The sequence below is a fragment of the Dipodomys ordii genome, unplaced genomic scaffold (genome assembly GCF_000151885.1).
Source record: "Dipodomys ordii isolate 6190 unplaced genomic scaffold, Dord_2.0 Scaffold12, whole genome shotgun sequence".
In the NCBI taxonomy this organism is placed as follows: Eukaryota; Metazoa; Chordata; class Mammalia; order Rodentia; family Heteromyidae; genus Dipodomys; species Dipodomys ordii.
In genome coordinates, this window is record NW_012267228.1 from 25,875,367 (window position 1) to 25,891,317 (window position 15,951).

At 36.7% G+C, this 15,951-nt stretch overlaps 1 protein-coding gene across 3 annotated transcripts in view; it reads left to right on the forward strand.

Annotated features, from left to right (window-relative positions):
- The window catches only part of Ngly1 (N-glycanase 1), a 48,636-nt gene extending 33,765 nt beyond the window's left edge, over positions 1-14,871 (forward strand). For 2 of the 3 annotated variants that reach the window (XM_013010512.1, XM_013010513.1), the window contains exons 10-12: positions 4,365-4,550; positions 12,953-13,130; positions 13,978-14,871. In XM_013010512.1, coding sequence (XP_012865966.1) covers positions 4,365-4,550; positions 12,953-13,130; positions 13,978-14,153 — 540 coding nt within the window. In that variant the 3' untranslated portion in view covers positions 14,154-14,871. The remainder of the gene's footprint in view (positions 1-4,364; positions 4,551-12,952; positions 13,131-13,977) is intronic. The other variant, XM_013010514.1, reaches the window with a different exon arrangement.
- Positions 14,872-15,951: the final 1,080 nt, after the last annotated feature.

Here is a 15,951-nt window from a genome sequence, read left to right on the forward strand (position 1 = left end):
AGGAAGAATATACCAGTAAATGATTGACATACTATAGTCATGTAAAAGACTTTGCAAAGTATTTTTTTATTTGTAGGGTAATTTTCTTTACTTTTATTCTTTTTAAAAAAAAATGTTCTTTAAGTAGTTCTACAAAGGAGGTGCCATTTAAAAAGCATTTATGAATATAATGCATGTTGATCAGTGTTACCCCTTCAACATTCTCACTCTCTTTCACCCACCCCTTCCCTTTTTTTAATTTTGCGATGTATACAATGAATCCTGACTGCATTCTTTCCCTTTCTCCCCTTCATTCGTAACTCATTTGTAACTATTTGCATATTACCCATTGTGTTTACTTACAGATTTATTGATACACTCTATTTACCACAAGTGAGAGAAACCATGCAACCAGTGTTTCTCTGGGTCTGGCTTACTTCACTTAATATCATTTTTTCCAAGTCTTTCCATTTCCTTATGAATGGCAATATCATTCTAAAATATGAGCAAAATTCCATTCTGTATATAAACAACATTTTTTTTGTGGGGGGGGTCTGGTCGTGGGGCCTGAACTCTGGGCCTGGGCACTATCCACCAGCTCTTCAGCTCAAGGCTAGCGCTCTACCACTTGAGCTACAGTGCCACTTCTGGCTTTTTCCTTTTTGCTTATGTGGTGCTGAGGAATCGAACCCAGGGCCTCAGGCATGCAAGGCAAGTGCTCTACCATTGAGCCACCTTCCCAGCCCATAAACAACATTTTCTTGCTTGATCCATTCATCCATTCCAAGGGGCATCTGAGCTGATTCCATATCTTGGTTATGGTGAATCTTGCTGCAGTGAACATGGTTGTGCTGGTGGCTTTACTGTAATTTTGTTTGTGTAGGTGGGATTGCTTGGCTATAGGGTAGTTCTATGCTTGCTTTTTAGAAGAATTTTCATAATATTTTTCAGAGTGTTTGAACAAGATCACATTCACAACCAACAGTATATTAGAATTCCTTTTTGAACATACCTTAACTACCATTTGTGGGATTTTCTATTTGCCCTTTCTCACACAGCAAATATTTTAGATAAGAATTTATGGGAAATTTCACAGATTTGTTAGCATGTTTTCTAATGAATTTTTAAATTTTTAGTAACCATAGAGTCAGTAATCAGAATAAGAAATACATCTCCAGGACCCCAGAAACAAACATGAATTCCTTTCCAGTCATTATCTCCTACCCTAAAGTAACCATTGCCCAAGCATCTAATGGCATATCTTAGTAGTTTTGCCTGTTTCTGTGTTTTTTATACATGAAACTACATAGCTTGTATTTTGTGTATTGCTTTTTTCACATGATGTTATAGTAGTGAGACTCATACATGTTGCAATAGTTATAATGTTTGTCCTTATTGTTGTGCAATATTCCATTGTGTGAATGTATTATTGTTTATACAGTTCACATTGATGGGCATTTGTATTATTTCTGGGTTTGAGCTGTTTAAAATTTTGCTGCTGATTATATTACATATGTCTGCTGAGTAAATATCTAGAATTGGAATTTCTAGGTTTAATAGAATACCAGTATATTTAGACTTAGTAGACGGTGTCAAGCAGTTGTCCTGAGTAGTTGTGTCAAGTTTACACTCTGACTAGCAGTATAAACTGCTAGTTTATAGAAAAGATGATTTTCCACATTTCTACCAATACTTGGCATTGTTTGGTTTTTTGTTTTATTTTTAGCAGTTCTGATGGTACACAGAGCTGTTGCAATTTTAACTTGCATTTGTGTAATGATTAATGAATATGAGGACCTCTTCCAACTTCCTGATAGCATTTTTTGGGGAAGTGCCCATTCTGGCCTTTCAGACAAGATTTTAATGTATATTAGAGAATTTTTCTTTACTTTGTATTTCCTCCCTATGAAAAATTTATCAAGTGTGGGAATAATAGAGAATTTGAGTGATTCAATGATGAAAGTTGGTATTTATTTACAATACTGGAAATGTAATTTCTATAGTCACATTTTAGTTAGGGAGCAGGTGAAAGCTACTGTGCTAGGCTCTAATGAGCATTATAATGTCATACAATCCTACCTCTTACCCTAGGGAGTGTGGAGTGCATTATAGATATCTACTTAGGTGTATAATGAAAAATTCTTGGAAATAACCCGTCTTACTTATATTGGTATCAAGCATTTCTAAGCAAATTAAAGTCTGCTATTGTTGCAACTCATTTCTCTACTGAAGGAATATGTTCAAAAGGACTGAATTGTCCTCAGTAAGTTTTATATATTTTCAATTAATTCCATCATCTCTAGCAGTCAGGAAGAAGTGTTGGTTCAGCCATAGAATTATAAAAGCTAAACTCAACAAATAATTCCAATCACTGCTGATGCACTGTATAAGTTATAAGTATAAATCTAAATGAAGCAGTTGGAAGGATCTAATTTAGTCCACAGCTGTGTTCAATTTGAAGCATGGATATTATTTAGGTCTTCATTTTCTTTTTATGTGTGGTTGTGCTTCTTTTTACATGGCATGTAAGTTGATTACACTTTAAAAATATGAATTGGGTCATATACCCAGATTGTTTTCCCCTTTTGAAAATGTTTAAAATTTCTCAATTGCTGGTAACATCTTAGTACCATGAATTTAGAAATTGTTTTCCCCTTTAGAAATTGATGTTTTTAAAGTAAATAGAAAAATGTAAATCTTTTTTAAAAGGTAGAAATTAAATCTTGCACTCATTTGGGAAAAGAAGGAAAATTTGGTGATACTATCTCCAGCAGCAAAAATTGTCGTTTAGTCTTCATCTTAGTTTAAAAATATTTTTTGTAGGTCTGGAATTGCCTACCCTTCTACAGCCATACTTGGGAACCTAAAGCAGAGGAGGATTAAGAGAAAGTTCCAGGCTAGCTTGAACCTACATAGTGTCTTTATATTTCTTTTCCCTTTATACTTAGTCACCCAGTTAATCCTTTAGCTATTAATTCCTTATGTTTTGTGTTATGTGTTATGAATTATCATTGATTAAAAAAATAAGGGATGGGAAGACTAGAGACCGTGGATTTAATCCAACACCACAAAAAAACGGGGGTTGGGGGTATCTGGGAGGGGGAAGCAGGCAGTGAGCTAGAGGAGAGGGAATGATTGAGATGTGTTAATACATTTATTGTAAATTGTACTAATTCAGAAATTATAAAATGAATCTCTAAAATTAACATTTTTACCTTTTTGGCAGAAATATTCACACAATCTACTAAATAGTTGCCTTGTCTTATGTATTTAGTGCTACTGTTTTAAAATGCTGACAATCAAGATACATATGAATTAATTTTTCTTGTGTTCAGATTACTTTGTTCATTGATTCTTGTACATTTGAAATTTTTATGTTACCTATAACCCAAAGCTTAACAGAAAAGGAGTGCCTTCAACCCTGATCAGTTAGTAAATACTACACAGTAAGATGTTGACACAGATGAGTGGTTCTTGGAAGAGGATAGTTTGCCTTTCAGGGATGCTTTGGCAGTGTTTGGAGGTGTTTTAGTTGAGAGAGATGATAAATAGCTAGCATGAATTTATTTTGGACTAGAGTAGAAAAATTGCCTGGAATTTCAAGGTAAAATAGGAGCTTTCATAGTAATTTTCACACAGAGAAATACGTTTTAAGCCTAAGCTGTAAGGTATTCTCTTACTCAGAGTATTCAGGAAAGTACACTCTGGTGCAAAGGCTTTAGGTTGAGTCCTAAAGAGCTGAGAATGAATGAAGTGTATGTACGTTAGAAAGAACACCATTCTAGACAAGAAAGCAGGCCAAAGCCTTGAGACAAGAAGCAACTGAACTTTTTTTGAAGAAGCAAAGGAAGAGTCATATAGTAGAATCATAAAACTAAAAAGGAAGAGTGACATGAAATGTAGCTGGAAATAGACAGGGGCCAGGTCATTTAGGAACTGTGTGCTTTGGTCATAAAGTCAGGTGAGTTAAGCAAGAAAGAGACATATCCTAGTTTATGATTTTAGACTTTGATTTCTATGTCTCTGGAGAAGTGGAGTATGGATACCAGAGGTTAAGAGTTGAAAGCTAAGAGTCAACTTCGAAAAGTGAGGCTGTTAAAATGCAAGTAAATGGATATGGTAGTAGTGGAAATGAAGAAAAATGAACAAATTAAGGTGGATCACAAAATCACAAAAATTAAGTCAGTGTTGATACCTTTTCTCTACTAATGCCTATCATTATATTGGCATTAGAGCTACTTAAACAAAATATTTTCTGGAGTTTCCATTAGCACAATATTCTCTCTTTGAAATTGAAGTTGTCTTTTACAACTATAACTAGCTGTTTCTCTGTTTTTAGTATTATTTTTATAATATTGTAAAACTAACTCTTCTTTCTTTTTAAGAGAAAGGAAACCCTGTTCATTCCTTCTGAAAATGAGAAGATGTCTAAACATTTCCACCTTTGCTACAATATTGTGAAAAATCATTATGTTCGAGTTTCAAATAACAATCAAACCATTTCTGGATGGGAGAATGGTCTGTGGAAAATGGAATCCATATTCAGAAAAGTTGAAACAGACTGGAACATGGTAACAACATGAAACTGTTTAAAACGTCTGTCATTGTTTAAACAAATATAGATTGGCTCCATTTTTTAGTTGTATGTAATGTGAATGCATATATTCAAATTGATTTTAGCAATTCTTGATGAACAAAATCCTATCCCAACATACAAGCAGACTACACTAGAGCTAGGAACTGGTGGTTCACACTGGAGGTTGAGATCTGAGGATCAAGGTTCAAACCCTGCTCAGGCAGAAAAGTCTATGAAACTCTATTTCAGTTAACCAAAAAAGCCAGAAATGGAGCTGTTGCTCAAGTTGTAGAGCTCTAAGTGAAAAAGCTAAGGAACAGCATCCAGGCCCAATACCAGCGCGCACACACACACAAATACACCAGAAAATGTTGCATTTATATCAAGGAAACATCTGTTGTAATCATAGATCCTGAGTTCAATTCTTTCATGGCAACAGACATCAAATAACCAGTCCATGTGATTGTTTTGCAATGAATTTATAAAATAGATTGTTATTTAATTCCTTCCTAGTTACATATTGATACCCTACTAAATGCAGTCTGTTAGGGAGAATAATAGACTCAATAAACCAGGTTTAGGAAGCTAGCCATCTAAAGGTTTCATTTCATAAGGACATGAGTGAGCAGCAATCACTCCTCTTTGCCCTAAAAAAACTAAATAAATAAATGGAAGCCAGGACCATACCATAGTTCACTTTTATCAATACCAAGTTGCATATTATGTTCACATTATCAAAACAAGTGATGACTTGTTACTTTTAAACTTTCCTACTCCTTAAAAACATACTATAAATAAACTCAAGCTCTTCACATGAGCATAATAGATTAGATATACTAAACACTGTATTGATGATAGACACTTTTCATAGAAGTTACTTAACTTATAGGGAGCTTTTTAATTAATTTCCTAAGTTCAGTAGTAAGAGAGGTTGTTCACTTTTAAGACTATCCGACACATTAGAAAAGTGAGTCACGGTTAATTAATAGCTGTGTTTATAAGCATCTTCTGTATACTGCCACTACAACAGGCATTAAAGAGTACAAAATCCATAAAAATGTCTGCTTTTATTTAAATTCATATATTAAATTCATGTATCAGATGTAATTTAAACATGATATTTCTGCTTATCCACATAAATATCTAAATTAAATCTAATAATTTTTAAAACTTATGTTAAACCAAAAATTATTATTATAGGAGTATTAAAATTGTAAGCTTGAGAATTTTCTTATTTAGCTACAGAAATGTATAAATACAAAATTTTAAATTTCAGTGTTCATATATCTGTAGTTGATTCTGTATTCTGCAGTTAATGAGCAAGGGTGAACATCTAGAAAACTATCCTTAACCTAAAAATTCCTCTAAAAGAAAGCAGAATGAATTAGACATACTAGTTACTCAGTGACTAGTCTATACTCGCTGAATTGAAGAAAATACATAGATTTCTTCCTAACCAGTAGTGGAAAAGAAAATAACGATGTGTTGCAGATTATGTGACATTCAGAGAAACAGGGCTACACTGTGGTATATTTCTTCTTTGTCATTTGTCCATAAGCAGACATTGAACTGCGTGCCTATTATAGCAGGCACTGAACTGCATGCCTATTATAGCAGGCGCTCTTCTCAGCTGCTTGGGTAAAATGATAGAAGATGCGGTTCCTGCCCTCACCATGTAACAGCCACATAAGCAGCCATCTTAGTGGCCATGCACAATGCTGTAATACCAATATCACCACATTGCTATGGAAACACTGAAGTGGGAGGAATTCGCTTTGGCTGTGGGAGTTGGGCAAACCTCCACAAAGCAGGCAACATTTGAGCTGGACACTGAAGGATGAGTAGGTGTTAGCCAAGCAAGGAAGCAGCAGGAAAAAGACAGGAAGTATATGGTATATTTTGATATTTTAAATAGAACATTGTTGCCAGAGAGGGTGGGTTTTATGAGCGGGAGTTAAATATGTAAATGAGATGCAAATGCCATTAAATAGAAAACACACCACTGTTGGAAAAAAGCTTGTGCCTTGATACTCATTTATGAGGGATACTATTTTTTAAGTTGAATGTATCTGTTTCTAGATACAATATTTAGCACTTATAGAACATAATAACCCAAAAGTAATAATTATTTGTTTCAATTGCTTGTCTACTCCATTTAAATCCTACTTCTAGTTGTTCTTTATAGTGTAACCCCAGTTAGGAATTCTTTAGCTCTGTTGAATAGTAGACTTCCAACCTTATGTCATGACAGTTCACATACAACCTATTCTCACATTTCTTTCTTTCTTTTTTTTTTTTTTTTTGTCAATCATGAGCTTGAACTCTGGGCCTGGGCACTGTTCCTGAGCTTTTTCACTCAAGGCTAGTGCTCTATCACTTTGAGCCACAGCTCCACTTCTGGTTTCTGGTGGTAAATTAGAAATGAGTCTCACCAACTTTTCTACTTTGGCTAGCTTTGAACCATAATCTTCAGATCTCAGCCTCTTGAGTAGTTAGGATTACGGGCAGGAGGCCAGGCACCCGGAAAATTTCTCTTTTTAAATTTTACTGCTAGAACTGAGAGCTTTAACTTAGAGGCTCAGGCTCTTGCTCAGCTTTCTTGCTTAAAGCTGGTGCCCTACCACATGAGCCATACCTCTTCAGACTAGCTTTTTGCTGTTTGGAAATGGATTATCTCAGACTTTCCTGCCTAGCTGGTTTTGAACCACAGTCCTTCAGTCTCAGCTTTCTAGTAGCTAAGACTACAGGTATACACTCCTGGCACTCAGCCTGATTTTGGATTCCTAAAACAGATTATTTTCAGAGTCATTTTCCCAGGGTCACATGGATGCATTAAATTTTACTATTAACATTGTTCAGCAAATATATTGATACTTGAACCTAAAATCAAAGTCCAGATGACCTGTGTGCATTTTGGGTGGCTAGTGAAAATACCATAATTAAAGTGGTTCATGACTTTTTCTCCTTGCATCTGCCCTGCCTGGGGCTCTCCATTCTGTGGCTAGAGAAATGGTTTCAAAACCTCATTTGTTACTGTGAATGCATCTCTAAGTCTCTGCAGAGGGACCTTGTCTCCTCTGGCCTTGCCTTGTTTTCTGCATTTCTCCTCTATTTCCTTTTTCTTAGACTCACTTATCCTCAGACTGAACTTAAGCTGTTCTCCCTCTAGTCCTATCTAACTGAGTCCATTTTCTTTATTGCCCCAGGCTCCTCCCCTTTGTCATATATATTAACAGGCATGTAAGAATAGATTCTCTCCTCCCTTCTAGAGTGAAAACATTTCTCAAGCAGAAACATTCTTTGTCATTTCCCACTCTTTTATCTATCTAATAGTGTCTAATACATAATCAGTACTATTGAACTGATTATGGATTAGAATATAATCTTTAGTAAAGATATGAAAAATGATTGAATGTGACATAATTCTGTGCCACACTAGGGCTTTGGAGAATATTACAGATATCTTGTTGTTTTGTCCACAGTATTCCCTGAATGCTCTTAGACACATTCGATTTCAAACAGTTTTATTGCTGCTTTTGTCACTTAGAGCCATTTTTGCACTTTCTGATGCATGACATTGTGTCCGTAATTTAGCCATTCAGCAGACACATTATCCAGCATTGTGCTTGGCATTCAGGATGGAGTGACCTGAGGGGCAAGCCTCAAAATGCTCATGATTAGTATAAGAAAAATACATGTGGGCCAAATTAGATTAGTAGAGTCATTTTTTGTTGTTGTTGTTAGTCATGGGGCCTGAACTCTAGGCCTGGGCACTGTCCCTCAGCTCTTCAGCTCAAGACTAGCACTCTACCACTTGAGCCACAGCGCCACTTCCAGCTTTTTCTGCTTATGTGGTACTGAGGAATCGAACCCAGGGCCTCATGCATGCAAAGCAAGCACTCTACCACTGAGCCACCTTCCCAGCCCCACAGTGGTGTTATTTTTCAAACAATATGACATGTATATGATGCAGAAAGAGGGAGGAAAATAGGAAGAGCCACTGCCCTCCTGAGACAGAAGTCCTTGCAAAAGAAATAGTATCATGGCTTTTCTAAGAGGAAGAGAGCTTCCTCAGCTCAGCTGAAGACAAGTTGTGGAAGGAGAAGGAATGGAGGCATAAGAAATAGCTTGTACAAAAGCACTGAAGTTAGAAACGTCTAGTATCTTAATGGAAGAGTAAGCAGTAGAGGAGATAAAGACAAGGGTAATAGGAGATGAAAGAAACACAGTTGTCAGGCCATTTGGGGCAGAAGGACAGGTAGAACAGATACTCCAGAGAGATAGTTCCAAAGACAAATAATGGAGTAACCCAGACTTGAAGCATAGAACAATCTAAATACAGTAGGAGTGAAAATGGATTTATATTGAATTTCAGTGATAAAATGAAATAACCAAAAGGAATAATATTCATGAGCAATATCATTTTACCAGTATTGAGTTAAAATCCCTCACACTCCTGGTATCTAGAAATGAGTGACTGCAGGATGCCTTCTGTGTAGTGAACTTAATTAAAATGAATCTTAGCAGAAGAGTAATTTTAAGAGAATCACTTTAAATTTAAAGAACCACTTGAAACAAGCACTAAAAACCAAACCTCCAGGAAATTAGTTACCTGACATGTAGTAATCAAAAGCTCTATTCAAAGACCTCTATTCTCTGTAAAATAAAGAAGCTGACATGCAGATATTCTCAGTGTTGAAATGAATAGTTGCAGCCAAAACCCATAGGACAAGTTTTATCTGTATATGTTATAAATAGTTTAGAACTTTTGTTATAAACACATTCATCTCATTCTCACCGGCAGGTGAGGAAGATGCAGATTACCAATTATAGGGGTGGTAGTTTTTCCTTCCTACTCCATGATTTCTGATTTTACTAACTTTCTTGCTAAGGTAGAAGAGCAACACTCACTACATAGACCTACAGATTGGAAAATTAAGCATATAAAAATGCACACAATAACTGGGTGCTGGTGGCTCATGCCTATAATCCTAGGTACTCAAGAGGCTGAGATCTGAAGATCACAGTTCAAACCCAGTCTGTGCAGGTTAAGTCCTTGAGACTTATCTCCAGAAAACCAGAAGTGGCTTTGTAGCTCAAGCCACAGGGTTCTGTAGAGCCCTAGCTTTGAGCAAAAAAGCTCATGGATAGCAACCAGGCCCAGAGTTCAAGCCCCATGTTCAACAACAAAAAGAAAAAATGCACACATTAAATTTATGAATTTTAAAAGCCAGTAGACATCAACAAATGATGCTGGCAGAATTGGCTATACATGTGTAGAAAACAAGTTCAATTCTTACGCATCATCCTGCACCAGAATCAACTCCAAATGGATCAAAGACCTTTAGGTAAAAGCAGACACCCTGAAAACATTGCAGGAAAGAATAGAAATACGAAGTCTCCTTGGCACAGGTCAAAACTTTCTTTTTTTTTGGGGGGGGGGTCCGGTTGTGGGGCCTGAACTCTGGGCCTGGGCGCTATCCCTCAGCTCTTCAGCTCAAGGCTAGCGCTCTACCACTTGAGCCACAGCACCACTTCTGGGTTTTTTCTTTTGCTTATGTGGTGCTGAGGAATCGAACCCAGAGCCTCAGGCATGCAAGGCAAGTGCTCTACCACTGAGCCACCTTCCCAGCCCCAGGTCAAAACTTTCTTAATAAAGACCTAGAAACAACAAATCAAAAAAATTTTGGATAAATAGAATTGCATTAAACTACAGAGCTTCTACATGGCAAAGGACATAGCTAGCAAGATAAATAGAAAGCCCACAGACTGGGAAAAGATCTTCACAGCCATAAATCGACTAGAGCCTCATATCTAAAATATACTTACAGCTCAAAAAGTCCCCCAAAATCAAATCCTTAAAGAGAACAACCACCTCATTAACAGTTGGGCTAAAGACTTAAGGAGAGACTTCTCTGAAGAGGAAATAAGAGTGGCCAATAAACACATGAAGAAATGTGGCCATAAAAGAAATGCAAATCAAAACAACATTGAGATTCCACCTTATCCCAGTTAGAATGGACATTGATCTGTAAATCTAATAACAACAGATGCTGTCAGGGATGTGGCCAAAAGGTATAAACTTGTCAGCTACTCTGGAAAGCAGTATGAAGGCTCCTCAAAAGATGACCCAGCAATCCAACTCCTGGGCATTTACTCAAATCACCACAAACAAGGCCATATTAAAGCTTACCAGCACACCATGTTCATTGCAGCATTATTTACCATAGCTAAGACACAGAACCAACTCAGATGCCACTCAGTAGATGAATGGACTAAGAAGATGTGGTATATATACACAGTGGAGTTCTATGCTTCCATCAGAAAGAATGGCATTGCCCCATTTGTAAGGAAATGGAAAGACCTGGAAAAATTTATATTAAGCAGAGCAAGCCAGGCCCAAAGAAAAGTAGGTTGCATGGTTTCTCTCATAATAACTAGAATATGTCTATGATATTCTTAACGGGATCACAATAGCCCAGTTGCTAAGTGTAGAGGACCATATATAATGATGTATATCAAAGTGAACTCCAAGAATTGGAAAAAAGTTCTTATTATGTCCTGTATGCAGTTTCTATTTTTTTCTGTTTTAGTTTTCTGTATCCTTTGTCTTGTATATAAGTTTATCTGATCTGTGGAAAGGAAACAGCAGGACAAAGGATAAACTAATGCAAAATGATACTCACTGGACACTGTGTGGGAAATGAACTATACAACTTGAGGAGAATAGGGAGGGGTAAGTGGGAGAAAATGAGGGAGTAGGGAACAGTGTTTAAAAAGAAATGTTCTCATCTTACTTATGTAACTGAATCCCCCTGTGCATCACCTTTACGATAAAAAATATTTTTTTTTAAAGCCAGTAGGGCCAGGTGCTGGTGGCTCCCGCCTGTAATCCTAGCTAGTCAGGAGGCTGAGATCTCAGGATCACAGTTCAAAGCCAGCCCGGGTAGGAAAGTCTGTGAGACTCTTATCTCCAATAAACCACTAGAAAACCGGAAGTGGTGCTGTGGCTCAAGTGGTAGAGCGCTTGCCTTGAGCTGAAGAGTGCCAGGACAGCGCCCAAGCCCAGAGTTCAAACGCCATGACTGACAAAAAAAAGCCACCTCTGTTAAATAGGAAGTTAGGATCAATTAATATTTATTTATATTTAACTTGGAAGAAAAACAAGTATACCAATTATTGAGCTTTTCACTAAGTAAAGACTGGAACATAGAAAAATATATTGGTATTTTCATAATAAGTGTGTTTTATCGTACTTTCAAAGTTGTGCCCTAGAACTAAGAGTGAAGTTAGATGTTCCTTGAAGAATTGAGTCTGGAATATGCACATATGCAAATTTTAATACTTAATATTTCTTGAAGCCCTCTTTATGAGTCCAGAACCTGTGCCCCGCCCCCACCCACCAGAAAGCTTCTGATTTGGGTTAAGTTAGATAACCCAGATGAGACAAGTTACATTTAGATAAGAAAGTTTTGGCAATTTGAGGTGAGATGAAATTATAGAGGACCTTGAAAACCAGTGATTGAGACTAAAGGCAGGTACCAGGTACTTGAATGACATCCTACACAGGCAGATAGATAATCTTGAAGGATGTAGAATTTTAAAATGTTAATCTGATCAAAGCAATTAGAATTTACCAGTGTTAGGCAGTTACAGTAAAATGTTTAAAGTCATAACTAGGGGTAAGTACAGCATAAATGAGGAAAGGGATCTTTGCCCAGATACTTGAAAGGCATCCATAGATTTTTAGGATATATAACAAGGTGGATATAATTGACAGAGTTTGAGTGATTGACACTTGCCTATGGTGGTCAGCTTTCATGTCAACACATGGAGGAGAAGGAGGCAAACTGGAAACAGCCAGAATACTTAGGTGCCTTCTAATCATGTATTTTTAAAGTGGAAAGGGCTGGTAAGAACCAGGACTGCACTGGTGAGGTGGACACAGATGTTGCCTTTTAAACAGTTACAAAGCAGTGGCTGAGCTTGTCTTTTTGATTTAGTCTATATGGCTTGTCTCACTCTAGGAAAGTTTATATGAAAATCTAGACTTTGGAAATAAACTTAGAAGTAGATATAAAGGATCCTCATTTCCAGCAGGATTCTTAACACTCATTTTAAGTAGTTGTATTTCTTAATTTAAAAGATTGTAATTTATGAAAATTTGATTAGCATGGAATTCTGAAAGTTAGAACTGCACTAATGGGGCACTTGCATTTTAGTAACTTTATTCCAGACAAAAAGATACTCCAGGAAAAATTGCCAAAGAACTGTTCAATGTTAGTAATCATCTTGTTAATGAGGAAACGTATTCTTTCGTAACCTTGCGAGGTAGACAGACTTCTCGGTTTTCTACACTACTTAATTGTTCTGACCGTTCTTCCCCCTACTCTATAGGTATACTTGGCTCGAAAGGAAGGATCATCTTCTGCTTACATTTCCTGGAAGTTTGAGTGTGGCTCAGTTGGCCTAAAAGTAGATAGCATTTCCATCAGAGCAAGTAGTCAAACCTTTGAGACTGGAACAGTAAGGTGGAAGTTGCGATCTGATAGTACACACATAGACCTGACAGGCGGTAAGCATTTGACAAGAGAATCCTAAAGCACTTATTTATACTCTGGAGACTACTTGTACTACTTGAGATGTAACTCTTGACATTTTCATTCCAGAGAGTTATTCATACTATTTTGGTTAAAAAATATCTGTCTGTCTCTGTTTTATTAGCATACATGAGTTGCATGTGAGGAATTTCATTGTTACATTTCCAAACATGAATGCATTGTGTTCCTGTCAGACTCACTCCCCCTATCATTCTCTCTTAACCCCACTTCTTAAAACAGTTTTAACAGGCTTCATTGTTTTATTATCCTTCATGAAATAATAAAACTTCAATAAATGTGGCAAAAATATTTTTAAAATAATTAACTATTTAACCTTATGTCAGAAAGACTGATATTTTTTGTGATGAAGCACAAATTTAAAAAGAAAAATCACTTTTTTTGTGCCAGTCCTAGCGCCGAGCTCTGTGGCTGAGTTGTGTTTTTGTTGTTGTTGTTGTTTTGGTTTTGGTTTGGTTTGGTTTGGTTTGGTTTTATTTTTTGCTCAAGGCCAGCACTATGCCACTTAAGCCACAGCTCCACCTCTGGCTTTTTTGGTAGTTAATGGAATACTCACAGGCTGGCTTCAAACCACAATTCTCAGATCTCAGTCTCCTGAGTAGTTAGGATTACAGGGATAAGCCACCAGCACCTGGCTATTCTTTATTTCAAAAGATGCATCCCCTCCTTCAAGAATAATATACATTTGTTTTTTAAAAGAGTGATTTTAATTTACAGGTCAGCCTATAGAAAAATGTGTTCCCAAACTATTTATGCTTTTAAATTGCCACAAACAATGTGTAACTTTTTCTTTCTCTTCAACAGATAAAAATCTTCAGTTGTATAAGGATTTTTCAGGTGCCACTGAAGTTATTTTGGAAGCAGAGTTAAGCAAAGGAGATGGTGATGCTGCTTGGCAACATACGCAGCTGTTTAGACAGAGCTTAAATGACCATGAAGAGAATGGTTTGGAGATAATCATAAAGCTCACTGAACTCTGACAGCCTGACCATTCTAGAAAAGCAGGCAGTAATCAAGGATTTATCATGCGAGTTGTCTGGATTTAGTGCATGCTCATTTGGCAATTTACCACCCTGTGCCCACATACTTCTTTTGCTAGCTATCCATCATGTATCCCTCATTAAAATATATCTTTATACTGTGAACCATAATGAATCTTGACTTGAAAACTCCCTTTCATATATCACTTACAACTCAGTGTAAAGTGTCTTGTCCCCATATGAGATTCTAATTCAAATAGTTTTAAAGAAAATGATGGTGTTCATGACTATGCTGTTCATAATTATGGTAAAATCTTGGGCTAATAGTAAATTAACATTTTCTGGTCAGACATTAATGTCTTTATAAGTAGTTGAATTAGATTTTCTTAATATTTTTAAGTTTTAACAAATGTGCTTAGTGCAGTATCTTATAAGTTATATAATGCATGAAAATTTTTATGGTTGTAAATATATAGTTATTAAATAAAAATTATTTTGCCTTACACCTTTTTAGTGCTTACTTTGGCTATATACAAACCTATGTTATATGTCCTAAGCATTGAAAAACACTGAATAAGCAAAAGTTATGAAAACATTTAATATTGACAGCATAAATTCAAAGATACATTGTAAGTTCCATAGTTGTGAACACTTGAAATGGTTTACATTTAAGTTGTAAACTACCTCATTGAATAAAGTATTTATGATTTTGAAACTATGTTCACTCTGTTATACAGTATTTTATCAACAATACCAAGAGTTTTTTGTTTTGGGTTTTTTTTTTTTTGGTAGCATTCCAAATTACCTCCAGCTAAGTTTAATGAGCATTTATTAGGCGGCATATATGTGGAGAGTGGGATGGAACTGTGGAGAAGCAATGGTAAAGAAGACACCCTTTTCCACAAGGAAAGCGCCTGTTCAGAAATTTTCACCCTTTGCAACTCAGTAGATCATGGTGGGTGTTGCAAATCATGTAGTAAGATCCTGAAACAAAAGCCATATTATTTACTTTTTAATAGTTGCAGCTGCCACCGGGCACCAGTGGCTCACCCCTGTAATCCTGTAATCAAGAGCCTCATCTATGTAATCCCTGTAATCAAGAGGCCTAGATCCGAGGTTCACAATTCAAAGCCAGCCAGGGCAGAAAAGTCCATGAGACTCTTAACTCCAAATAACCAGCAAAAAGCTGGACATGGAGCTGTGGTTCAAGTAGCAGTGTAAAAATGCTCAGGGGCCGCATCCACGCTCTGCGTTCAAACCCCAGGACTGGCACAATAGTAATAATTCCTGCCAAACTATTGACTTACATTTCCTTCCCTTTTTCCTTTTTGTTTTCTTCTTTTATTTTGTTTTTGAGACAAGATTAATATGTTGCCCAAATTGGCCTTGAACTCAAAGCCCTCCTGCCTTAATATCCCTAGTGAGGATTACAGGCCGCCACACCTAGCCAAAAAATCCAAAAGTATTGTGCATCTGAAGTTATTAAAAAGTACCTTGAATAGGGCTTGGAAGTAGCTCAGTGGTAGAGTGCTTGCCTTGCATGCATGAGTCCCTGGGTTCGATTCCTCAGCACCATATAAGCAGAAAAGGCCAGAAGTGGTGCTGTGGCTCAAGTGGTAGAGCACTAGCCTTGAGCTAAATTGCTGAGGGACAGTGCCCAGGCCCTACAACTGACAAAAATAAATAAATAAATGTCTTGAATAGAAGGTTTTCTGGAACTCTCAGACAATTATAGGTTTTTGGTTTTTGTTGTTGTTGTTGGGTTTTTTGTTTTTGTTTTTGGCCAGTCATGGGGCCT